The sequence below is a fragment of the Amblyraja radiata genome, chromosome 37 (genome assembly GCF_010909765.2).
Source record: "Amblyraja radiata isolate CabotCenter1 chromosome 37, sAmbRad1.1.pri, whole genome shotgun sequence".
NCBI lineage: Eukaryota > Metazoa > Chordata > Chondrichthyes > Rajiformes > Rajidae > Amblyraja > Amblyraja radiata.
In genome coordinates, this window is record NC_045992.1 from 6,852,985 (window position 1) to 6,880,745 (window position 27,761).

General features: G+C 45.1%; 1 protein-coding gene across 2 annotated transcripts in view; it reads right to left on the reverse strand.

Annotated features, from left to right (window-relative positions):
* cdh23 (cadherin related 23) overlaps window positions 1-27,761 on the reverse strand; it is a 556,325-nt gene that overhangs the window by 36,024 nt on the left and 492,540 nt on the right. For both annotated transcript variants that reach the window (XM_033012745.1, XM_033012744.1), the window contains 10 exons: window positions 20,797-21,018; window positions 18,426-18,545; window positions 13,285-13,465; window positions 11,032-11,165; window positions 9,746-9,955; window positions 8,113-8,220; window positions 7,331-7,433; window positions 5,790-5,915; window positions 3,801-4,004; window positions 1,696-2,157 (listed from right to left, as the gene is read on the reverse strand). In XM_033012745.1, the coding sequence (XP_032868636.1) occupies window positions 1,696-2,157; window positions 3,801-4,004; window positions 5,790-5,915; window positions 7,331-7,433; window positions 8,113-8,220; window positions 9,746-9,955; window positions 11,032-11,165; window positions 13,285-13,465; window positions 18,426-18,545; window positions 20,797-21,018 (1,870 nt within the window). The remainder of the gene's footprint in view (window positions 1-1,695; window positions 2,158-3,800; window positions 4,005-5,789; window positions 5,916-7,330; window positions 7,434-8,112; window positions 8,221-9,745; window positions 9,956-11,031; window positions 11,166-13,284; window positions 13,466-18,425; window positions 18,546-20,796; window positions 21,019-27,761) is intronic.

Sequence of the window (27,761 nt, forward strand, 5' to 3'; positions counted from 1 at the left end):
GGCTGCAAGGGGCTGGGCTGCATGGGGCTAGACTGCATGGGGCTGGGCTGCATGGGGCTGGGCTGCATGGGGCTGGGCTGCATGGGGCTGGGCTGCTTGGGGCTAGACTGCATGGGGCTAGACTGCATGGGGCTGGGCTGCTTGGGGCTGGACTGCATGGGGCTGGGCTGCATGGGGCTGGGCTGCATGGGGCTAGGCTGCATGGGGCTAGGCTGCATGGGGCTGGGCTGCTTGGGGCTAGACTGCATGGGGCTAGACTGCATGGGGCTGGGCTGCTTGGGGCTAGACTGCATGGGGCTGGGCTGCTTGGGGCTAGACTGCATGGGGCTAGACTGCATGGGGCTGGGCTGCTTGGGGCTGGACTGCATGGGGCTAGGCTGCATGGGGCTGAGCTGCATGGGGCTGGGCTGCATGGGGCTGGGCTGCTTGGGGCTGGGCTGCTTGGGGCTAGACTGCATGGGGCTGGGCTGCATGGGGCTGGGCTGCATGGGGCTGGGCTGCATGGGGCTGGGCTGCTTGGGGTCCCTCCGAAAATTGTGTCCGGTCGGAAACTTCCCCCGACCATCCTCAGCTCCAGTAAAGATGCGATGGCGCAGGAAGGGGCGCACCGTCCCGGTGAGTGACAGGGGAAGAGACTAATCTGCGCGGCGCTGAACGGCAGAAGAGATCAATATGCGCACAAGTGGTTTTTAAGATTTTTTTAAACCTCGCTAACTTTTACGACATTCAACCGATCGGAACAAAACTTGGTGCATTCGCAGCGCAGGAGAACGTTGAGTAAACCGGAGAAAAATCATAGAACCGTTTTTGCACAAATAGAAAGACCACACAAACCGGAAGATAACAAGATCAGAGTTTTAGGTATGTATAGATAGATGGGCCAAATACAGGCAGGAGCGAATGCAGGTGCAAGTTGGTCGGAATGGGCAAGTTGGGCTGAAGGGCCTGTTTCCACTGTGTACGACTCTATGTCCAAGTCCAGGGAACTAAAGGGCCTGTCCCACTCTACGAGCTAATTCAAGAGTTCTCCCGAGTTTCCCTGATTCGAACTCGGAGAATTACGGTAATAGGCGCTCGTAGGTACTCGAGGCTCTCGAGGACATTTTTCAACATGTTGAAAAATCTTCACGAGTCGTCCGCAGCTTACCGCGTTTCCCGAGTACTTGCCGTTAGCGTTACGGGCCGTTAAGAGACGTCCCGAGCTGCGACGTACCTGCTACGTACATTCGATGTGCTTCCACAAGTTTGATTTTTTTTTAAACTCGGGAGAGCTCTTGAATTAGCTCGTACAGTGGAACAGCCCCATTAGAGTAAATGACCTTACTGTAACATCCAGGTTCAGGAACAGCTTCTTCCCTCCAGCCATCAGGCTATTAAATACAACAAATAAGCTCTGAACTATAACAGACTATTATTATTATTGCACTATATTTGTTTGTTTATTGAGTATGTGCATGTGTATATACACACACTGAACTTTTTTTTCTCCCGTTATGTACTATGTTTACATATTCTGTTGTGCTGCAGCAAGCAAGAATTTCATTGTCCTATCTGGAACACGTGACAATAAAACGCTCTTGACTCCACTCACTTCGCCAGCCAACAATCCCAGTTCACCGCACTGCAACTCCAGGCTCAGAGGGTGTTTGGAGTCGGTGTACGTTTTCTCTTGTGGAGCTTGCGTGCAAACTTTACCTGTTTGAAAATTGATGTCAAAAGCTCTCTGTTGCTCCTCCAACACTTTGTCAGCATCGTCCTTCGCAACGATCCCGATGATGTAGTACTCCAGTCGAGGTCGGAGGTCACGGTCGACGGCTGTAAGGTTCGCTATGATGGTCCCGACTGTCACCGATTCACTGATGCTGATAGTCTGCACCGGGTTCACAAACTCGGGAGGGCAGTCATTGACATCGTCTACTATGATGTTCACAGTAGCGTTTGCCAACAATGGCGGAGTTCCTTGGTCCATCGCAACCACCACTATTGTGTAAGAGCCCTTTTCTTCTCGATCTATCGTTACTCCATTGGCCACCTTGATAACTCCACTGGGAGGGTCAATGAGAAACTTATCCTGGGCGCCCCCCTCGATTCGGTAGCTCAGCTGTTGATTCACACCTGTGTCGGCATCCGTGGCTATCACCTGAACGATACTGAAGCCTAAAACACACAAACAATGTGTAAACACACAACATTGTCCTGAGATATTTAAGAAGAACAGCGTGAATTGTTACAGTTTACAAAGTTTCGGCCATACACTAATCTGAACGTTGCCATCAACATGCAACGTTGCCATCAACTTTACAAAAAATGCAATTATGAAGAGTTCTCATCTAAAGAAGACTAGCTGGAATGCTCATTAAAGTGGCCTAGAACTTTTTTGTGAACCGTTTCATATACCTTTTCCCCTCAACTAGAATTGGGACTCGTAGGTCTCAGTAGGACATGGGGAGTTGAGCATCCATTGGGCATGGGGTCACTCAGAGTTCATGTGCTCAACAAGGGCTCACACAAGGAACTGCTGAACAAACACAAGGGCGAGACGAGATGAACGACAGGAGAAGTGAGGGGGGAAAGCAGTGCCAGAGGTAGTTAACATATCAATAGAAAATAATGGAAACAGGTCAGTTGGCACTGGTGGGGAGAGAGGTGAATGACTGGTTTAGGTGAATGACCTCTCATCAAAAGGAGGTGAAAAACCACAGTGGGAAGACCTTCCCTCACCTACAGTCTTTGAGCTGTGGCAACGAAACACTCATTGACATCCAAGCCCAAGGTTGGAGATGGAGCTTCCCCTTTGTCCTTCTAATAGTTTCCAACTTAGTACAGGTAGTTTCCCCGAGTGGGTATAATATGACTGATGAACACCATTGAACAACGTAACATACAGCCATGAGCATTTATAGATTGCAGTTACAAAATAAACTTACGGCCGGCCATTAAAAAGATCTTTATTTTTTTTAAATCCTGCAGGAAAAATAATTTTGTTATTCTGTCTGAAACCTCTTCCCCCCATTGACACAACTTTTTTTATAACAAGATTTTGTATAACACAAGGTTTTTTAGGATGCAGTTTTATAGCAGAAATACCTGCTACAGAAGCTTGAAGGTGCGTACCACCAGATACAGGGACAGCTTCTTCCCTTCTGTTATCTGAATGCTGGGGTACTGTCCGATTCACCTCTATCTACCCCATTGTGATCATTGGACTTTGTCTCTGGAACTGATGCGCTATAACGCTGAGAACTATACTCTGCATCTTCCCCTTTGCCCTGCCTATTGCACTTGAGTTTGACCTGATTATATTCATGGAGAGTATACCTCATCAGTTTGGATAGCAAAGCTTTTCACTTTACCTCAGTTCATCTGAAACCTAATCATGGAAACTTTCAGAATCCCAACACATTCCTTCCATGGTATAAGTAAGTAAGTAAGTAAATAAGTTTATTGGCCAAGTATTCACATACAAGGAATTTGCCTTGGTGCTCCGCCAACAAGTAACCACATGACATACAGTGACAGTTACGAATGACTCAGAAAACACTAAACATTAATAATAATAAAACATTAATGATAAAACACCACTGATCAAGCATGTGAACCAACAAAATACCAGATCAAAGGTAGGCTACAGATTGTTGGCTGTTGATTAGAGCAACTACTCGTGGATAAAAAGTGTGTTTTTTCTGGCTGTGGCAGCTTTGACAATCCGGAGTCGCCTTCCACTGTATCTGACCTTAGCTAAGTGTCCAGCACGGCCATTAGCAATTCATTGACATAGAAACGCAATAAGATTTTCTCACCTGAGGGACTGTTTTCCCGAACATGTACTGTCAGTGCAGTCGGGGTGAAGACTGGTGCGTTGTCATTTTGATCCAGGATGGTTACTATAAGGTCAGCTTCACTTCTCAGCAGGCCAATGTCTTCTGCTATCAAGGTAAACTCCAGGTGAGCACTGGGCAAAGACTCCCGGTCGATTGTCTTTCCTGGTGTCATAGAAACCATCCCTAAAAAAATTGAAAGCACGAGACTCATTAAAATAATCTGAGCAGTCTAATATCTAAGAACAGTCTCTTGTCCAGAGTAGGGGGATCGAGAACCGGAAGACATAGGTTTAAGGTGATGGGGAAGAGGTTTACCAGGAACCTGAGGGGTAACTTTTTCACTCTAAGGGTAGTTGGTGTATGGAACGAGCTGCCATAGGAGGTCATTGAGGCAGGGACCATTGCAACCTTTAAGAAACAATTAGACAGGTACATGGATAGGACAGGTTATGAGGGACATGGGCCAAATACAGGCAGGTGGGACTAGTGTAGATAGGAAATGTTGGTAGACAAAATTGCTGGAGAAACTCAGCGGGTGCGGCAGCATCTATGGAGCGAAGGAAAAAATAGGAAATGATAGGAAATAGATAGGAAAATAGGAAATAGATAGGAAATGTTGATTGGTGCAGGCAAATTGGGCCAAAGGGCCTGTTTCCATGCTGTATGACTCTATAAGATAAATATTTTGGCTGGACAATTTCTAAATTCTCTAAACAGATTTGATTCTTACAATTTATTTTCTTATTCTCCAATAGGATGTGGGTATCATTGCCAGGACCAACATCTACTGCTTGTCTTGAACTGTCATCAAGAAGGTTACGGTGAGCTGCATCCATGAGTTGCATGAAGATATTGCCACGGCCGATAGGTAGGGAGTTCTACTGACTGGTGAGGAACACAATCCCACATAGGAGGCTCGTCCATAAGATCAAGGCATCAGAGATTAGAGAACTGGATCCTCATATTGGCTCAGGATAGAAGGGAGGTAGATGAGTGTTTTCCTGGCTTGAAATGTAACTAGAGACGTCCCACGGGAATGGATGCTGGGATATTTGTTATTTGTAATATATATATATATATAAATTATTTTGATGAGATGTCGGGCATACGATGTGTACGTTTGTAGATGACATGAAAATTGGTTGTGTCGTAGTTGGTGAGGAAGGGTGTCCAAGAATACTGTGGGATGTACAGTAGATCAGCTTGGAGGTTGTGTGGAATGGTGGCGGGTGGAATTTATGTGTGAGACCCAAAACAAAACCTTTACGTGGTCAGAGGGAGAATGTACAAACTCCGTAGAGACAGCAACTCCAGTCAGGATCGAACCCGGGTCTCTGGCACTGTAAGGCAGCAGCTCTACCGCTGCGCCACTGTGCTGCCCCGGACAGCGTGAATAGGAGGATTCACTTCACATGGCAGGGATTGGGCGTACTACTGAGATAAATGGGAGGAAGGGGTAGATGAGGACAAATTATCAGCCAAGGAGTGGTGAGGTGGTGGAGGCAGAAACACTCTCTACAGTTGAAACAAACCCAGAGGAGCTCATGATATGCTGTAAGCGCTGGAGTGACTCAGCAGGAGAGGCAGCATCTCTGGAGAACATAGAGTGGTGACATTTTAGGACAAGACCCTTCTTTGGAGCAAGTGGGATTGGCCTACTCTGTTCTTTTTCAGTCGGCATGGACTCTATGAGATGCCTCTGTGTTGTGAATTTCTCCGATTTTATTAAAGGCAAGATCGAACTGTTTGGCCCTTCCCCAGTCAATAATGCCAGCGAGAGATTAATTGGCCTCTTGTCTTGCTGTTCCCTGCTGGTAAAATGGAAGCGACATTTGTCAACTTAACAATCAGTGGGCCTTAGAAAATCAGTTTGGATCTGACATCTGAGGACATTTTCTGGAGGATGTATTAAGGACGGAGCACAAGCCTTGCTTTCCTATTCTGTGGGACTGAAGGGACATAACTCACCTGTGTTCCTGTCAACAGTGAAGAAGTCGGACCTGTTCCCCAGCAGTTGATAACTAACCACGGCGTTTGGCCCTTCGTCACGGTCGAAGGCTAGAATGGGCCCATTCATCAGGGTGATTGGTGCACCTGCAACATAGACAACGAGGTCTTGGTTTCAGTCAAATTCCTTCACTCTGTGACTTCTGCACGAATATTGAAAGTAACCGCGAACCATGTTCTTGAGGAACCAAAGCAGTTATTAATTGCACCAGGTATTCACTGTCGGAAGCAAGAAAATGATGCAGCAATGCCCTGGCAGAAAAAGCTCCTACAAAGGGTGAACTGTAATAGGATCATTGGCTTAAATCGAACAGGTTCCTTGGCTTCCGTACAGGGCAGAGTATTATTCAATATGACAAGTAACTAAATTAACTATTATGATCCCACAGATAGACACAAAATGCTGTAGTCACTCGGCGGGACAGGCGGCATCTCTGAAGAGAAGGAATGGGTGACGTTTCGGGTCGAGAACCTTCTTCAGACCTGAAACGTCGCCCTTACTTGTCTCCAAGTGATGCTGCCTGTCCCACTGAGTTACTGCAACATTTTGGTGCAAACCAAAGCATCTGCAGTTCCTTCATACATTTTAAGATCCCATAAGTTTTTGAGAAGCATTATTGTCTCTCAGTCAGGAGGGTGAAGGGTCAAAAGGCTTGGCTACGATATGTTTAGCTCTGAGGGAGTGCATACACTTTAATGCAGCTGGGGGGACTCATATTTGCTTAGCACACTGGAGAGAATCTGCTCTTCAAAATCATACCAAGATACCAGTGGTGACAAATGGCTGGATTTGAGGAATCAATCAATGTTTCAACACAAGAGACAAATTGCTGGGGGAACTCAGCTGGCCGAGCAGCGTCTGTGGGGGGTAACAGAATTGTCGATGTTTCAGGCCAAAACCCTGCATTGGGACTGAGAGCGGAGAGAGGAGATTGCTAGTACAGAGGATAGGGGGAGTGGTCACGCAGGAGCCAGAGGTGATTGATGCATCGTGGAGGGGTGAACGAAAACAGACTGGAGGAGTCAGGCAGGGGAGAGCGAGGGGCGGATAAGGAGTTCAAAGCAGGCAGATGATAGATGGAGGCTGACTAAAGGAAAAAAACAATTGTCTCCTATGTTTCAACACGTTCTTTGGCTGCAGTGCTGAGTGAACACTTTCAGATGAGGTGCCACGTTAAGTAGTACTTGGGATGATCTGTAATATTCTGTAGCCAATATTAAAACCTCAAATAACATTGCACTAGTATTTTTTGAGTTTTTGGAGATACAGGGTGGAAACATGCCCTTCGGTCCACGGAGTTCACGTAACTGACATATGAACTTGCTGGCAAGAGTCTTGTAAACACGGTGACAATGAAAACCTTGCAAAGTGCTCGCCTTTCCCCCCATCACACCGGTGGTCTTAAGGTGCTACACGATGCAAGTTGGTGTTTGACAAAGTTGCCGTGTGAGAAGTTGAATATTGAAAGTTTAGTCCGTTTTTGTTTTAACTAAAGACCCACCTGCTTCTGGATTCTCAGTAATTTCAGCTTGGTAGGAAGTTTGGGTGAATACGGGTCTGTTATCATTTTCATCCGAGATGGTGATCACCAACAAATCGGAATCCTGGTAAGACAGAGACAACACTCTGAGCACACACACTTCATCATAAGGAATGCAATTGCTCAGATTTGGTTGAAAGGATGGCTTTATAAATCTTGACCCACCAATTCTAATAAGTCCATCTTAAAAAAAATTCTACTCTGTTCACACCTTGGAACAGCTGGTATGAAAATCCACATTTATTTCTGGTACCAGCTGTTCTAAGGTGTGGAACAGCTTAAATGGAAGTCATCTTTCATTAACTCCATTTCCAAAACTCCGCAACTACCTTACACTTTCACTTCCTTCCGAATATATTTCCAGCTCTTCATCAAATCGTATCCTTTCATACTGTTTCAGGCCAGATAGGCTGATGAAGTGATTTTCATTTCACTGAGCAAGTTGTGGTGTGGGACCTGCTGACGGATTGTGCAGGCAGACTAGACTCAACAATAACAGTCGCAAGGAAGTTCGACAAATGCATGATGGACAAATATTTACAAGGACATGGAGAGAAGATTGAGAATGAGAACTAATTTGAAAACTCTGCCTGTGTTCTATCATTGCAAGATTCCATGTATACATTATGAATAAATAGGTATATCATAGTGATTAAGGTACGTAGCATCTTTGATGTACTTCTAATGGGAAGAGCATATTACAGGCTTTTGGACAACATATGAATAATGTTTATCATAATTACTCTTCGAGCATGTCTTGGGTTTTCTGGACTGTCTTTCACGGTGATAGTGAGTCGATACTCAGCGGTCTGCTCCCGATCCAGGGGTCGGTTGACGTAGATGACACCGATCTGAAAGGTTAGTCACAGGAGATAGTAAGACGAGTGAAGAAACTAAACTAGCCAAGAGCAAAATACTGTGACGGATGGAAAATTATAGGAATGCTGAACAGCACAAGGTGGCATCTGTATATCGACGGAAGCAGCGTTGATGTTTTAGATCAGAGACTGTTCATCAGAGTGCAGGAAGGAACTGCAGATGCTAGTTTACACAAAAGATAGATACAAAGCACTGGAGTAACTCGGCAGGACAGGCAGCATCTCTGGTTAGTAGGAATGGGCAATGTTTTGGGTCGAGATACTTCTTCAGAAGGGTCACCCATTCCTTCTATCCAGATATGCTGCTGTCCCGCTGAGTTACTCCAGCATTTTGTGTCTATCATCGCTGTTCATCAGAGAGCAGTTCTGGATGGAAACTGAGGTTGAACAGGTCATGAAAAAAGGCCATTAACCACTGTTTCTGACTCTACAGATGCTGCCTGACATGTGAAGAATTCAAAAGGTGAGGCTGGGAGCAGGGGCGTTACTGCGACAGAGTCGTTGTGTGGGTGTAGACAGGTGCCGACCCTTGGATAGATCTTTACGCAGCATTGGGCTTCCGTGCGAAGAGGGCACTGGGTGACGATAATGGAGCCAGCAGCCTGGCCCAAGAGTAATCAGGCCATGACTGGAGCAATGGAAGATGCTGGTTGGTGGCACCAGGAGGGGTTTGGTCACGGATCAGCGCCACTTTGGGCCGGGAACTAAAGTTGATTAACCAGGTCAGCAAGTGAGTGGTGAACGAGAAGCGTGTGTGTGTTTTAACAATTAATATAAATCATGCAATATAATTCAGTATAAATACAGTGTATTAAATCATGAGAAGAATAGTATATGAAATCATCAGAGGAGTAGATCAGTTGGACGGTGTATAAAATCATTAGAGGAATAGATCGGGTAGATGCACAGAGTTGCCCTGAGTGGGGGAGGGCCAAAATGCCGCCAGCTACGAGAGTCAAGATCATCCCGTCAACGGGGGCTCAAGGCCCTACGACAGAGGAAGAACTAAGGGAAGAGACCTGAACTTTATTTCGCCTTCCATCACAGTGAGGAATGTGTAGGAGTCACTGTGGTGGATGTTCATGTTAAGATGTGTTTATGTTGCTTTTAACTGTATGACTGACCTGGCAAATGAAATTCCTCGTTTGTTGCAAAACATACTTGGCGAATAAAATGTGATTCTGATTCTGATTCTGAATCGAGAACCAGAGGACATAGGTTTAAGGTGAGGGCGGAAATGATTTTTCAGGAATCTGAGGGGTAACATTTTCACACAAAGAGTGGTGGGTGTATGAAACGAGGTGCCATAGGGGGTAGTTGAGGCAGGGACTATTGCAACCTTTAGCAGCAATGAGACAGGTGCATGGATAGGACAGGTTTCGAGGGATATGGGCCAAACGCCAGCAGGTGGGACTAGTGTAGATGGGACATGTTGGTCGATGTGGGCAAGTTGGGCTGTATGACTCTATGCGATATCCACAGCAATAATTTACTTAACTGTTTCATTGATAAAAAAGGTGTTATCGATGTTTCCAGCAGAGATGTGAAAGGTGAGGAGGGCGTTGCGGCCACTGTCAATGTCGGTGGCTTGCACCCTGGTCACACTTGTGGACGCAGCAGTGTTCTCACTGATGCTGCAGTTGCGTGGAATGTTCTGGAGCACGGGATCATTATCGTTAACATCCAGGACACGGACTCCAACCAGTACCTACGTGGGACACAACCAAAGAGCAGAATCAGTGAAAAACATTAAATACACAACAAAACCATTTGTCCGTGGACTGGCCGATGATTGATTGAAAGATGCAGAATGAAAACAGGCCCTTTGGCCCACTGGGTCCATGCCGACCATCGATCACCCGTTCATACTAGTTCTATGTTATCCCACTTACGTATAACCCCGTACACACGGAGCAATTTACAAAGAGCATTTAACCTACAAACCTGCACGTCTTTGAGATGTGGGAGGAAATGGGAGTACCCAGAAAAACCCACGCGGTCACATGGAGAACACACAATCCCCACACACAACACCCGAGGTTTGGATCGAACCCGGGGTCTCTGGCTCTGTGAGGCCGCAGTTCAACTACTGCACCATTGGGCAAGGAAAGAAGAGATTAGGAAAGAGTGCAGGGAAAGAAAAAAAGAAAAGAAAGAATAAAGACAGGAAGAAAATCGGATTAAAAATGAGGTGAAAATGATAAACAATAAAAGAGAAGAAAAAAGAGAAAACAGAAGAGAGAATGAAATTAAAGGAAAATAGAAAAATATATTGATGAATGTGAGGAGAGAGTCCTTCGACATCTTACACAATGGGATGAGGACATTAGTTTAGTTTAGTTTAGAGATGCAGCGTGGAGACAGGCACTTTGGCCCACCAAGTCCGCACATTAACACCATCCTACACACACTAGGGACAATTTACACATGCTAAGCCAATTAACCTACAAACCTGTTCGTCTTTGGAGTGTGGGCGGATACCTAAGATCTTGGAGAAAACCCACGCAGGTCACGGGGAGAAGGTATAAACTCCATCCAGACAGCACCCATAGTCGGGATCGAACCCAGGTCTACTGGCACTGTAAGGCAGCAACTACTGCTGCACCACCGTGCCGCATTAAGAAGGTATTGTGTAGTATTCATGACAATCCAAGCCAGTGCCTGACAGCAATGAATGGCCACAGCTCATGTCAATGTCCGGAAGTGACTAAGACGGTGACTAAGATGGAATATTTTGTACATTGATGAACACAAGGAGCTGAGAGCAGAAACGTGCTGACTGACCGTACTGCTGAGCGGTGGCGTTCCTCTGTCCTTGCCCATGATGGTTATGTTATAAAACGCCACACTCTCCCGATCTAACTCTGCATCTCTTCTCACACGCAGCTCCCCTTCCACTGGAGAGACGATGAACTCATCTGAAGTTCAAGCAATGGGAATTTTAGTAAATAAAACCACCTCTGTTCCCCTTACATAATCCTCAGTACATGCAAGATAAACCATACATGAAGTTCCTGCGGGCTACCCACTGATGGACCACAACGCACTTATCATAATTCTTTCTTACATTTTGCACTATTTTGCAAATTGTAAATCTTGTCGTCTCCTCATTCACGATCTTCTGCATTTGCATTCTTCATTTGCATGACGCATTCAAGCGAGAGTTGGATATGGGTCTTAGGGCTAACGGAATCAAGGGATATGGGGAGAAGGCAGGAACGGGTCACTGATTTTGGATGATCAGCCATGATCATATTGAATGGCGGTGCTGGCTCGAAGGGCCGAATGGCCTACTCCTGCACCTATTTTCTATTTTTATATGATGTAAGAAACTTTCATAGCATCTTTCTGGGCATCTGGTAATCCCAAAGCACTTTACCGCAGAAGTGACAATAGTGCAGTCAGATTGTAGTATCAGGACCACACCATCCAGTTTACACAGGCAAGCTCTCACAAGCACAAGTGCGATAATAGTGGGCTGAACAAATTTAGTGATACTGACTGTGGGATATACACACTCTGAGAGAGTTTGTTTAACTGCAGTGTACTTCCCACCCCATGTGGATTGGATGAACTATGTACCGCTACTAATAGCCCGGATGCCTTGGTCATCACAGCCGGGAACTCCAACCAGGCCAACCTCAAGAGTGTGCTACCAAAATACCATCAACACTTCTCCTCTCCAACCAAAGACTCAAAGTCCCTTGGACACTGCCACACTACCTATCGTCACAGCTTGGAATGGTAACTGCTCAGCTCAAGGCTGCAAGAATTTGCAGTGTGTTGTGAGTGCAGCCCAGTCCATCAAACAAGCTAGCTTCTACCTCTATAACCTCAACCTGCCTTGAGAAAGTGACGAACATAATGACGAATTGCTCATACACTGGCCATTCTCTCTTGTCTCCTGTCCCATCGGGTAGAAGATACAAAAGGTTGAAAGCATATTCTTTCTCGCTATTATCAGCGGGGATCATGACTGAAGCCTCCTTGTGCCGATCGCTGGATGCGACGACACGATGCACTCAGTGACCCTTCGGGCGACAATTCTGTCCACATGTTGGACGAGGACAGAAGCCAACAGCGAGCTACATCGCCTGACACACGAGCGAACAAACTATTATCAGAATCTTGGACGGACCTTTCTTAAGCTGAGGATGGATTCCTGATCTCCCAATCTACCTTGTTATGGCCATTATATCTACTTTATCTCCATTTAAAAAAAAATTCTTATACTGCATTCCGTTTCATTTCCTCTCTTGAACTACATTAATGTAGATGGTACGACTTGCTTGGATAGCAGGGAAGCAACGTTTTTTTGGACTGTACCACATTACACATGCCAATAATAACAAACTAAATGTTTTAATTGAATTTGGTGAACAGATTCTGCTTGCAATTACATGTACTTCACATTGGCGGAAGTTCTCTCCGAAGCATCTGCTTAAACTTATAAGAAATTGGGAGTTGGAAAAGGATCTAAATCTCTGAACCATGTTGCTTACAGAATTTCCTCACTCCTATTGTGACAGAGTAGTTGGTCTGCTTGCTTCAGATCATTCTTTCAGCAAACCTCTCCCTTGTTTTTCCCTCACCCACAGAGCTAGCTTCCCCTAAAGGACAGTCATGCTATTTGTCTGAACCACTTTGCAATCTAGAGACGAAAGCTAAAGATTTTATATTGAAACCATTGTTGTTTTTTACACAAGGTGTGGATCATGGACTAGTCCCCACATTTAATCCATTGCACATCTGATTGTGCAGGAACCTATGTGCAGGAAGGAACTGCAGATGCTGGTTTAAACCGAAGATAGACACAGAATGCTGGAGTAACTCAGTGGGACAGGCAGCATCTCTGGAGAGAAGGAATGAGTCGAATCCCTTCTTCAGTCTGAAAAAGCGTTATACAGGTGTCTCGTTCCGAGATTTTCAGACTGAAGAAGGGTCTCGACCCGAAACATCACCCAGTCCTTCTCTTCAGAGATGCTGCCTGTCCCGCTGAGTTACTCCAGCTTTTTGTGTCGATGTGCGTAAGCTTACTCAGGGGATCGCCTGCGATGATGCTGTATTCCACTTGGCCATTGGGTCCTGAGTCTTCATCTTCTGCCAGCAATGTCCTCACTCTCGGCCCGGGCTGACCCTCGGTGATATCGAATGGTCCCTCGTAAGGGTGAAGAAACCTTGGGACCACGTCATTGATATCATTCACATTGACGATCACCTACAACAGGAGAAAATGCTTATTCATATTATTGCATTACCATGTAATCCCGTGCTACCTGCTCCATGGTCGGATAGTTGGCAACTAAACCGTCTCCCCCACCTGGTTTTCCAGGTGAGGAGGGGGCTGTGGACCCCCAGCAGGACCAAAAACAAGACCTGTCAAAGGGCGGATGAGCTCCTAGCGAGCCAAAGGCCATCCACACTTCAGTAGAAGTTGCGATCACTGTCGTACCTAGCATTGCAAGGAATGATGATGAAGCACACACACATCAAAATCCTATACTTCCAGCAGCGGAAGTCCGCAGGAACTGGAGGACAGAGATGTGTGGTTGGTCCGTCACCATTCCCATTGGAAACCAGCACCAGTGTGTCGCTAATGTTTTCAAAGGTGATGATGATTCCAGTCATTTAATTGTTTTCATTTGTAAAAGAGGAAACCTCTTATCAATCCCAGACTTGCACATTTGATTTAAGTTTAATCTTGCTATAAATAGAGTGATCAAAGAACAAAATGGTGAAATCAAATGCTCCTTTTCACCACAATGACCCAGCGTGCTTCTGCCACTTATGCATCATGACATGCATTTATTTTTAGTTGAGTTTGGAGATACAGCATGCAAGCAGGCCCTTTGGCCCTTCGACTCCATGCCGACTATTGGTCAACTCTTCACACTAATTCTGATATCCCATTTTCCATCCACTCTCTACAAGTTAGGGACAGTTTTACAGAGGCCAATTCACCTACGAAATTGCACTTATTTGGACGTGGGAGGAAACCGGAGCACCCGGAGGAAACCCACGCGATCACTGGAAGAATGTGCAAACTCCACGCAGACAGCACCTGAGGTCAGGATTGGCTTCTGTGTGAATTGTACCCAGTGTACAGATAGTGTTAGTGTACAGTGTGATCGCTTGTCAGTGCATGCTTTCCCATGCTGTAAGCCTAAAGTCTAAATGCTGCCCATGAATAAGTAGTGAGGCGCCAACTATGAAATACAAAGTTGCAAGAAACTGATTCCAAAAAGAGCTAAGGGACTACAGTATACACGTATAAAACAAAGCAGACAAAGAGTCGCACCAGCGTAGTCCATAATGATACCCTAAATCGCAGGTGTCATTCCACAGCGGCCTGCAGATTCAAGCTGGTGGAAATACTTGCAAACCTTGAAGACAAATGCAGTTGTTGTTCGTTACCTGGACTGAATATACAAAGATGTCAATTGCACTTTCTACTGATACGTGGCACTGAGAACATCCTCTTCACATGTAGCTCGGTACATGTGACAATAAACTAAACTCAAAGACTTAAGAAAACAGAGGACTCAGCAAATTCATAATCAATTTATAATTTTATAATAACTTAAATAGTTAACTGATTTGGTAATTTGGTCGACAAAAATGCTGGAGAAACTCAGCGGGTGCAGCAGCATCTATGGAGCGAGGGGAATAAGCAACGTTTCGGGCCGAAACCCTTCTTCAGACTAAAATTGGTAATTTGGTAATTTGTCTGAAGAAGGGTCTCGACCCGAAACGTCACCTATTCCTTCGCTCCATAGATGCTACCTCACCCGCTGAATTTTTCCAGCACTTGTGTCTACCTTTGGTAATTTCAGAAGAGATATTGAATTGATTGCATGGATTTATTTATTTATTAAAGGCAAGTGGTAGAGTGCAAATATTACATATATGCGTAAGGTACCTTTGAACTCAATACAAGGTTGTAGCTAAATGCTGCAGCTTAGTTTAGTTTAGAGATACTGTGCGGAAACAGGTCCTTTGGCCCATTGAGTCCGCACTGACCAGCGATCGCCGCACATTAACTATCCTACACCAGGGACCATTTTTATATTGATACCAAGACAATTAATCTACAAACCTGTACGTCTTTGGAGTGTGGGAGGAAACTGAAGTTCTCGGAGGAAACTCACGCAGGTCACGGGGAGAACGTTCAAACTAGGTACAGAGTTAGTCAGTTACGAGATTTACCTCCAGTAAATCATGTTCTGTTTTTTAGTAATTCCCGTCATTTCTTTATGCAAGTTGCATCATAAAGGAACTTGCAGATACTTCTGTGGTGTACCAACTCTCTGCTCACGCCTTGGTCAATTAGGATGGGGTTTAGCAGCTGCATTTCAACACACTGCAGACTACAGGTACGTGATATCAAATGGATGTGAGTGAGATCCTCAGCTTGCTTCCCCAGAACTCACTGGTTCAGTTTTAGTTTAGAGATACAGCGTGGAAACAGGCCCTTCAGCCCACCGGGACCACACCGACCAACTATTCCTGCACATTAACACTATCCTACACACATTGGGGACCATTTACATTTATACCAAGCCAATTAATCTACGAACCTGTACGTCTTTGGAGTGTGTAGGAAACCAAAAGTCTCGGAGAAAACCCACGCAGGTCACGGGGAGAACAGACAAACTCGGTACAGACGGCACCTGTAGTCAGGTCTCTCGACCCCTGCCCCACTGTGCATCTTATGGTGGAGGGAGACCAGGAGAAGGGTCAGAGATTCATGGGTGTGCTTGATTTTCCTGGTTGATTAACAAAATACATTGATCTTCACTGAAAACAAAGCTCTAGGAACTCAGCAGGCCAGGCAGCAGCTGTGGTTGGATGTGGACACAAGACATTTGGATTTGGGACACTTTACAATGGACTAGTAACAAGTGTAACTTGTAGATATTGCTTCCAGAATTCTCCCACCCAATACATGGATGTATTTCCTGAAGGGCCTGTTCCACTTCGGCGACCTAATCCGCGAGTTCTGGCGAGTTTGCCCTCGACTCATACTCGCAGCATGGTCGACACGAGGTCGGAGGAGGTCTTCGTAACTCTCCTTCATACTCGAGAGTGGTCTCCGCGTACTCGAGGCCTCAGCTAGGCTGCAGCGTTTATTTCAATATGTTAAAAAAATGCCCTCGAGTAAAAAAAGGTCGCCATGGAAAAAATCGATACTTTTATTACTCGTAGGTTTAGTCGTAGTAGGTTGTAGTAGGTCGGCATGTTAGTCGTAGGTAATCGAGGGTAGTCGAAGGTAGTCGTAGATAGTCTTTAACATAGTCGAAGGGAGGTCGAAGGAGATCATAGGAGGTTGTCTTCACTCTCCACTATTCGGTGTCCAATTTTCCCGAAGTTAGTCGTAGCTAATCGAAGCTAGTCTTCAACATAGTTGAAGGAGGTCGAAGCTGGTCTTCAACATAGTCGAAGGAGGTCTTCAACATGTCATTTTTTCAAACTCTTCTAAACTCGCCAATTAGGTCGCCCAAGTGGGACAGCCCCTTAACATTATAACATTGCTCAAAGGCCTGTCTTAAATTCTCTATTTCTACTGCCCAACTAGTGGAAATAATTTCTATGTATCCTCTTAATCTTGAATAATCTGAGCATTGCACTTCCTGATCTAACAAATTTTAGAGAATTCATCCCAAATTCATCCTAATCTTTTTTGTGTGCAATCTCTCCTAATTTAAGCATTGGGCTCCACAACTTAACCCTTGGAGCCCAGGAATTATTCTGAAAATCTATTCTGTACCATCTGAGTCAACTATCTTAGTCATCCTAAAGTAGGATGGGCTGAGAATCTCCAAGAGCTGTGGAACACAGAAAACTACAGAAGACAGACACAAAATGCTGGAGTAACTCAGCGGGACAGCCAACATCTCTGGAGAGAAGGAATGGGTGACGTTTCGGTTCGAGACCCTTCTTCAGACTGGGCCTGTTTCCACACTGTATCTCTAAACTAAAACTGAATCAGTGAGTTCTGGGAACATAGGCTGAAGACCTCACTCACATCAATTTGAAATCACATAGCTATAGTCTGCAATCTGAAGCAGTCTGAAAAATGATCTTGACCCGAAACATCACCCATTCCTTCTCTCCAGAGATGCCGCCTGTCCCACTGAGTTACTCCAGCAATTTGTGTCTACCTTCGATTTAAACCAGCATCTGCAGTTCTTTCCCACACATAGAAAAGTATAGCACAAGAAAAGATCTTTCAGCCAGCAATGTCTGTGCCGAACATGATGCCAAAACTAATTCTTATCTGCCTGCCCAAAATCCATATCCCTCTATTCCCTGCATATCCACATGCCTATCCAAAAGTCTCATAAATGCCACTATTGTATCTGTCTCAACCACCGGCCCTGGCAGCGAGTTCCAGGCACTCACAACTCTCTGCCCCGCACATCTCCTTTCAACTTTGACTCTCTCACCTTGAAGCTCTGCCCTCTAGTAATTCACTTTTTTCATCCTGGGAAAAAGGTTCTGAGTGTCTACCCTATTTATACCTCTCATAGTTTTAGATACATTTATTAGGTCTTCTAGCAACCTCTTGGCATTCCAGAGAAAGCAATCCTAGTCTGTCCAAACTCTCCCTGAAGCTAATCCCCCCCAAGTCCAGGCATCATCCTAGTCGACCTCCTCTGCACAGTCTCCAAAGTCTGCACAACTTTCCTGGTAATGAGGTGACCAGAACTGCATACAACATTCTAAATGCGGTCCTATACAGTCCCACTGTGTCTTGCATCAAAGTAGTTACTTGGTACAAACTGCATATAATAATAATAATAATAATATCTTTTATTGCCATTGCACATAAGCGCAAGGAGATTTGGTATGCAGCTTCCATCCGATGTCATGACTTAAATAACTAATGAAATTTAGATTTAGATACCCCGAGAACATGGTTTGTAAAAAGAACATTACAACAGTAAAATAGTCAAAACAGTTCAAACAGACTAAAGTGCAGATGTGTCTGTGCGACCTGACCATCCGAGGGAGACAGTCCAGGGGGTGTGGGGGGCACTCAGCAGGGCCGGTTCAGAGCTGCTATAGCTCTGGGAATGAAGCTGTTCCTGAGTCTGGAGGTTCGGGCGTAGAAGGCTTGTAACGTCTGCAGGAGGAAAGTAGTATATCAGCCGTCTCCTTCACTCCGAAGTACTTACTGTGGTGGTGGTGGTCAGGCGGTGTGCAGGCTTTGGACTCTGGTCAGTGGCCGTAACAATGAGTGTGTATCGGCCATGGCACAACTCATAGTCCAATTCTTTTACTGCCTTGATTTCACCCTGGAGCAACAGAACGATATAACTTCATTTATTCAACGTACACACAGATAAAACTTTTATTTACATCCTAATTGCAACAGAAGAATGGACAGACCAGCATCTCTATCGGGCAATGCTTGCAACATGCTTCCAATGTTTAGTACAATGGCTACACAATTACAGAGACCAAAAAATGTTATCCTTACTGGAAGAAATATATATGTCAGAATAGGGGTCTGATCTTTAACATAATTCGTAGGTTATTTGGACCTTGACTCTGCGCCGCCATTCAATAAGATGATAGTTGACCTTCTCTGCCTCAGCGGGCGGTGGAGGCAGGTTCTCTGGATACTTTCAAGAGAGAGCTAGATAGGCCTCTTAAAGATAGTGGAGTCAGGGGATATGGGGAGAAGGCAGGAACGGGGTACTGATTGGGGATGATCAGCCATGATCACATTGAATGGCGGTACTGGCTCAAAGGGCCGAATGGCCTACTCCTGCACCTATTGTCTATCTCTGTTTTCTGCCGCATCCTCACATTTCCTATTTCAATATCCAGAAATTAATTGACGTTAGTTTTGAATGCAATCACTGTTTCAGCCTCCACTGCCCTCAGGGTCGAGAAATACAAAGGTTCTCGACCAGAAACGTCGCCTATTTCCTTCGCTCCATAGATGCTGCCTCACCCGCTGAGTTTCTCCAGCATCTTTGTCTACCCTCTGACTGTAGATATTTCTCCCATCAACCCAAAATCGTCTACCCCTTATTTTCAAGAAAAATATCTAAAAACACACACTGAGGACAATTTACATTTATGGAAAGCTAATTAACCTGCAAACCTGTACGTCTTTGTAGTGTGGGAGGAAACCGAAGGTTTCGGAGAAAACCCACGCGGTCATGGGAAGAACGTACAAACTCCGTACAGACAGCACCCGTCGTCGGGATCAAACCCGGGTCTCTGCCGCTGAAAGCGCTGTACGGCAGCAACTCTACCTCTGTGCCACTATGCCACCCTAATTTATGAATTAACGCCTCCTCATTGCATTTTACTAGATCTACAATCTCCCCAGGAAGCTCAGTTTATTGAATTAGAAATCTACCTTTTATACATTCCAGGAAATCATCCTCTGCATTTACTGCATTAATTAGAAATACACACTCTCTATGTAGGTCAAGTCTATCTAAGACACACCATCAATGTTTGAAGTTGAAGACCTTTCAGCTGAGTTCGGGTGATGGGCCTTTGACCTGAAATATTAACTTTTTCCCTTTCCACAAGCGCTCACATTTTCCTGCATTTTCAGTTTTTATTTCAGAAAGCCAGCTACTGCAGTTTTTTAAATTTTAATTTGAAGTCTACAATGACCACTGTGTTGCAAAGTTTTACATACACTTCTCATTTCCTCTCTTGTATTTACGATACAGACACTATTCAGACGCCTATGGCCTACTCTCACCACTATGTTCTACCCTTGCCACTGCTTGTACCTGAAACTATTCTAATTCCATATCAGCACCATCTGCCAGACCTAAATCCTTCCAAAATTATTTAATGACGCCATTACATATTAATAGCGATACTCCATCTCCTTTCCCTTTTTGGGTGTCCTTCCTGAATATTGAATATTTACTTCCATATTTTGACCAGCCTGCAGCCTTGTTTCTGCAATGATATTTGGTCAGGCCCACTTACATGACTATTAGCGTTTAGTTTAGTTTAGATGGTAACAGGCCCTTCGGCCCACTGAATCCACGATCCCTGCACATTAACAATATCCTGGGGCCAAGGTTCACGTTGCGGCCCTGTTTCCGCCAATCTTTCCACCGCTGTGCACAAGAAGCACAAGTTGCCATTCTATGCAGATGCTGAGAAGTGTGTTCAACTCAGGCCTGAACAATTCCTCATCTTATGATGTGGATTCGATAAGAACAATATCCTACACTCGGGGCAATTTTTATATATAATTAACCTACAAGCTTGTACTCTTTTGGAGTGTGGGAGGAAACCAAAGTTTCGGAGTACACCCATGAGGGTCATGGGGAGAACGTAAAACCCTGTACAGGCAGCACCCGTAGCCAGGATCCAACCCGGGTCTCTGGCGCTGTAAGAAGCACTGTAAGGCAGCAACTCTACCGCTGCACCACCGTGCCCCCCCCTGTTAATTCATCCATGTTATATGCCTTCAAATTTGACTAAATAACACTTGTCTGAGTTCTGACCTCATTTGCGATCCATGTGTGTGAATGGAACTTGTTGACGCTTACTACTCACCGTGATACTGTGGACGGTGAATGTGTTGTCTATGTTTCCGTCAACAATGGCATAAGTCACGGTTCCATTGGGACCTTCATCCCGATCGGTTGCGTTCACGTTGACAGTGAAAGAATCCAAACTAGACGGCCCTTCATCCAAGGTGATGTCGTACTGCTGCTGGTGGAACACTGGGTGATTGTCATTCTCATCCAATATGTTGACAAGTATGGACGTGGTCACCTGCAACAAAGAGGTGGTGGGTCAGCTGCAGAAACAGGAGGTCCCCAGGCACACTGTGTCTATGCTGGCTCTCTGAGAGAGATCTTCCATTAATCTCACCCCTCTGTCCTTTCCCCCCCAAGATGTTTGCATTTCCTGTGTTATTCCAGTTCTCTTCTGAATGTTCTTCTAGATTCTGCTTCCAAAACCACTCCACCTTGTCCTGTAAAACATTTCTCCCTTCTCTCTCTGGTTTTTATGTCCAATAAAACCACCTGCTGCCTATTGAGCATTTTGACAGTGATTCACAATCTTGTCTGACTCACAACAAAAGCCCTCACATTTTTGACCTTTTAAATAAGTGGTGCTGAAGGAGCAAAAAAAAAAAATACACTCCCATGAAGTTAAATAAAAAAGTTGACTTTGGGTAAGGTTTGAAACTGGTAATCGAAACCCTGCACCTCTTTGCATCTCTTGAACCATGGCCTTCAAGAGAGGAGATACTTGTTAAAGCCATTACCTCCCCACAACATCACCCACCTCTCCACCTCCAGCACCCCAAGCCACAGCCTGTAACTGGCTTGATAGGTTTTGCACAGCCAGGCTAGAAATATTTGCCTTTAAATGAATGGAATCAGAGCTTAAAAAACCCCAAAGGATTGGATTGAAAGACTTATTAATTAATGGTTTAATTAAAATATTATGGGAGGAAGTTATCATGGTGATGTGTGTTTTGAAATAAAATATCATCCCATCCACGTTCCATATTTCCCTTTGATAAATCTCAAACCTACTGATAATTTTGCTGTTAGCGTTGCATTATGTGTGTAAGAGGATGAGAGGGTTTCAGCTACGTGGAGAGGTTGGATAGACTTGAAGATAGACACAAAATGCTGGAGTGACTCAGCGGGACAGACAGCATCTCTGGAGAGAAGGAATGGGTGACGTTTCAGGTCGAGACCCTTCTTCAGATCCCTTGGATCAACTTGAATTGTTTTCTCTGGAACATCAGTGGTTGAGGGCAGACTTGATGGAAATATATACAATTATGAGAGGCATAGATAAGATAGATAGTCAGAACCTTTTCCCCCAGAGTGGAAAAGTCCAACACTGGAGGGCATAGGTGAGAGGGGGAAAATGTAATAGAGATGCGCGGGGCAAGTTTGTTTACACAGAGGGTGGTGGGGGCCTGGAACGCATTGCCAGGGGTGGTGGTGGAGGCAGATACCATAGTGGTGTTTAAGAGGCTTTTAGAGAGGCACGTAGAAGTGCAGGGAATAAAGGGATATAGATCATGTACAGGCAGATAAGATCAGTTTAACTAGGCATCATGTTCAGCATGGACATTGTGGGCCGAAGGGCCTGGTCCTGGGCTGTACTGTTCTATGTTTTATAGCAATGCAATTGTTCTTCAAGAGGAATGTTGTGCCCAGATAAATCCATGGTTGTTTTACAACTGGCCAATAGTAGTTGGCATCGGTAAAGAAATATTCAATTCAATTTTATCTTGACATGATGTGAAGGATTTACTTGCTTGTCATTGATCTGCATGGACAATATCAATGGGATGCCAAAGAGACTGCTCTGGAAGGGAGTGCAGCCTGGAGGGGAATGGTGCATAGAGTAAAGGGGAGTGAGAGGGATCAGCTAGGAGTGCATTCCACCACCTTACAGCAGAGACAAAGCAGCTGTACTCTGGAGATGCGTTTAGTTTAATTGAGTTTAGAGATGCAGCGTGGAAACAGGCCCTTTGGCCCACCGCGTCCGCACCGACCAGTGAACCCCACACATTAACACTGCCCTACACACACTACGAACATTGTTTACATTTATACCAAGCCAATTAACCTGCAAATCTGTCTATCTTTGGAGTGTGGGAGGAAACCGAAGATCTCGGAGTAAACCCACACAGGTCACAGGGAGAACGTACAAACTCCGTACAGACAGCACCCGTGGTCGGGATCGAACCCGGGTCTCTGGCGCTGTGAGGCAGCAACTCTGCCGCTGCGCCACCATGCCACCCACCGTGCGTTATTCATCCCGAGCAGAACCGTACAACTTTCGCACAATGCTGACTGATTGCTACTCCGTTATTTGCAGCAGCATTTTCTGCCCCTTATCAATGAATCATTTAATGGGACTGAAATGCTATTGTGGGACATATCAAAGGAGTATGACGAAGCTCGGGTTATAAAGGCAGACCACTGGAGTGAGCCCACACTGCAAGAATGCTGAATTGTATTAGTAACAATGCAATGCACTCAGATGTCCAGTGCGTGTGTTCAGAAGGATGAGAACAAAAGATGAGCTGGGAATCCTGATCTGCACAAGCCTTGGAGAACAAACACGATTTTTGTTACCGAGGGGAAATATGTATGATGCAATAGGCAGGTGTCCACATCATTGCATCACAACTCGAAATAAAAATTGGCTGTATTTTTATCCAAACCACTTGCATAATATGAAGCATTATAGCCATTGTCGCTCAGAGTCAACCATTGTCCAAAATGCTCCCAGGGTCTCCTTTAATTTTATTCGGGATGCTCCTTAAGGTTAATGAATCAAATTGCTTCTACCACATCATCATATCATCTGAGCTCCCTCTTCTCCTCCTCCTCTCTCCCCAAATTCCCAACAAAACGGAGAGAAAATTGACCCGCAATTTCAAGTAATACCTCCTATACTTCTTGTCTTTCCCCTACTCCCTCTACTCCAGTGCATACGCATTTCTTCCAACATCCCCCACCTCCTTGGTCACTCTGCCCCGTTCCCCCTCTCCGCACACTCATCTTCCATCCCTGGGTACCATATTTCGCTTTAACCCTTGTCTTCTCCTTCCCTGTCTCTTTCCACCCATATCCCTTCCGACAGCTTTACATTTCACTGCTCCTCTTCTTTCCTTATCTGCCACTATTGTGTCTTCTTTTCAACTCTAGACGTTGTCACTGACTCCACCCATCTGCCAATCCCTCAGCTGTATCCATCTACCACTTGCCAAGCTTTGCCCTAACCTGCTTTCCCCCCTTCTCACCACGACTACAACAGTCTGAAGAAGAGTCCTGACCCAAAACATCAACTGTTCATTCCTTCCACTGATGCTGCCTGACCAGCTGAATTCCTCTAGCTCTTTGATTTTTTTGCGGATCATTAATCTTCTTGGTTTGAGTTGGGATGTGCGAGGAAAGGCAAATTTGGTTCAGGCCGATCTTTAGCAAAGTCAGACAAAGTTTGACACTGTTAAAGTAACAGCACGTCCGGCCAAGGACACTGTGACCTGAAGAGCCTGTTCCTGTTCGATGTTCGATGACATCTTCCATCACTTGGCTGAGGACCGATCAGGCAGTAATTTTCCAGGCAGGACATTCCTGGGCAATTTTCCAAATTGCTGTGTAGATGCCAGCGTTGTCATGGTACTGGAATAACTTGAGCTTTGCATGTTTACAAGCAGAGATTTGTGATTTTTGAATAGTACAAGAAGATGCAGGAGACACAAATTCCATCACAATTTAACCAAATGGCGGAGTAGACCCAAACGTCCAATATCCATCTGATCAGGCAGGTGAAGCTTGGCTTCAATCTCAGATTAAATCGAGAGGATTCCCGACAATTCAGAGTATTGGTCTTAATTACTCATTGATAGACACAAAGTGCTGAAGTAACTCAACGGGTCAGGCAGCATCTCTGGAGAAAAGGGATAGGTGATCAGTCTAAAGAAACATCACCTCATCCTTTGCTCCAGAGATGCTGCCTGACCCGTTGAGTTACTTCAGCACCTTGTGTCTATCTTCGGTACAAGCCAGCATCTACAGTTCCTTCCGGCACATTAATTAATCGTTGTCTATGTCCGATACGACCTAGTGGCATTGAGACACAGTGTGTATGTGTTACAGGCACTTTCTGCAAGAGAGCAACCATGCTGAGTGAGTGAGGTCGAGTTAAAACTCAAACTAATACAATAAACAGGAAACTTCTCTTAAGGAACAGAGAATGAAAACTGATTCTTGCTCTTAAGCAAATGCATCATTGTTCCACCATCCAGAAAAACAACTGCAAACTGCACACTTCTCTCTGCTCACACCTTGTGTATTGTGGAGAAGACACATTCCCAAAGTCCGGGTTCTCCGTGAACCATTCAAACGAATGCACCAAAAATAAGGAAGCAGTGGAAGAGAGAGAGCCTGTCCAGTTAGTTGTTCATTGTCACAGGCACAAGTACGGTGAGGTGCGGGTACAATGAAAGGCCTGCTTGCTGCAGTATCACAGGCACACAAGACTCAGGCAATCACACAACATTTTAAATTGTACATAAATGATCCAAGACAGTGAACAGAATAAAGCCCCTGTCCCAAGAGCTCTCCCAAGTTTAAAAAAAAATCAAACTCGTGGTAAGTACGTAGAATGTACGTAGCGGGTACGTCGGAGCTCGTGCATGTCTCGTAGCGGCTCGTAATGCTAACGGCAGGTACTCGGGAAACGTGGAAACTCGTGAAGTTTTTTCAACAGTGTGAAAAATGTTCAAGAGTAAAAAAATACTCCTGATGAGGTATCACGAGTTTGATTTTTTTTTTTTTAATTTGGGAGAACTCCAGGGTAAACTCGCAGCGTGGGACAGACCCTTAAGACTGTGAAAGAAAACAAGAGATGAACGTGGGAATACGAGTAGAAAACAAGTGTGCGATAGTGCAAGAGGTGGTGTGTAGTGTTCCGTTGCTGAGGTAGGACTAGGGATGGGCGGGTCGATTCAAGAACCGGATGGCAGTGGGAGAGTAGTTCTTGAACCTGGCGATGTGGAACTTCAAGCACCTGAATCTCTTGCCCGATGATAGCAGCGAGAAGAGGACATGAGCCGCATGCTGAGATTCCTTGATGACAGATTCCACCTTCGTCAGGCAGCGCCTTGTGTACAGTAGATGCTTCTGATGGTGGGGAAGGCTGTGCCTGTGATGCACCAGGCTGAGTCCACCACTCTCTGCAGCCTCTTGCGTTCCTGCAAGAGGCTTCTTTACTCAGAGGGTGGTGGATCTGTGGAATTCTTTGCCACAGAAGACTGTGGAGGCCATCAGTGGATATTTTTAATAGATTCTTGATTGGTACAGGTGTCAGAGGTTATGGTGAGCCAGGTGGAGAATGGGATTGGAAGTGAGAGATAGATCAGCCATGATTGAATGGCAGAGTAGACTTGATGAGCCAAATGGCCTAACTCGACACCTATCCCTTATGACTTTACCAAGCCATACAAAATAGGTGCAGGAGGAGGCCATTCGGCCCTTCGAGCCAGCACTGCATGCCACCATGATGCAACCACTTGGAATACTTCTGTGGAAGTTAGAGCATTCGGTGGCATGGTGAATCCCTTTAAACCTCTCACAAGTTTGAGATGCTGACTCACTTTCTTTGTGATTACATCTATTTGCTGGGCCCAGCACAAAATATCCAAGATGATAATGCCCAAGAATTATAACTGCTAACTCTCTCCACCGTTGACCCACCGATGGAAACAGGCTTGTGGTCTCCCGACTTCCCCTTTCTGCAAACAGCAGTGAGTTCCTTGGATTGTTGATGTTGAGCATGCGATTGTTGTGATGTGTATGCATGCACTCATGTTCTCATGCAAACCAGAGAGGAACTGGATCGCAGATGAAAGCACACAGTAGGAGCACCCCCTTCTAAAGGCTTCATATCACTGTCTCTTCCAACTTCCAGCCTGGATTTGCGTATAAGAATGGGAACATGAGGAGGATATTACCCATTTACTTTCCTTGGGTTCACTCTCATCCATGTTCACATTTAATAACAATCTACCTGCCAATGTTGACATTTCAATGCCTTGGCACTTTAAGCTTCTCTGAATGTTCTAGCATCTATTGAACCTTCCCCACCTTCTCACCTTTGAAAGATTTCCGCATGTAAACCTCTCAGTTGCTCTGTTCCCGCACAAATATAAAATTATTACGGGATTGTGGACAGGCTAGATGCAGGAAACATGTTCCCGATGTTGGGGGAGTCTAGAACCAGGGGCCACAGTTTAAGAATAAGGGCTAGGCCATTTAGAACTGAGATGAGGAAAATCTTTTTCACCCTGAGAGTTGTGAATTTGTGGGATTCTCCGCCTCAGAAGAATAATCAGTCTGAAGAAGGGTCTCGGCCCGAAACGTCACCCTTCTCCCCAGAGATGCTGCCTGTCCCGCTGAGTTACTCCAGCTTTTTGTGTCTATCTTCGGTTTAAAGCAGCATCTGCAGTTCCTTCTTACTCAGTTCAGTTTAGTTTATTGTCACGTGTACTGAGGTGCAGTGAAAAGTACTTGTTTCGTGCAAACCAGTCAACGGAAAGGTTCAATGGTTGTCACTGCTGGCCTTACTAACAACACTCATAACTCATACAAGAATACATATAAATGATATTGCAAGGAACAGGTTCTAACTATTTCTCCACACGTTCTAATACTATTCCAGTAGTATTCTGAAGTTTAATAGTAAGATTAAACGAGAACTTACCAGTTTGAAGTTTGATCTTGATTTTATGAGGAGTTACGATGAGCGATTACGTGAAGAAGGGCCGTCCATCTGCGTGCACGTCAATCTTCAAAGCAGCGGTGTTAAATCACAGATAGAAAAGAAGACCTGAGAATAGTAAGATTGTGAAAAACTTGAACTTCCATATGACCTTGATAGTATGAGGGTGGGAGCGGTGGGCACGTAATCGCTCATCGTAACTCCTCATAAAATCAAGATCAAACTTCAAACTGGTAAGTTCTCATTTAATC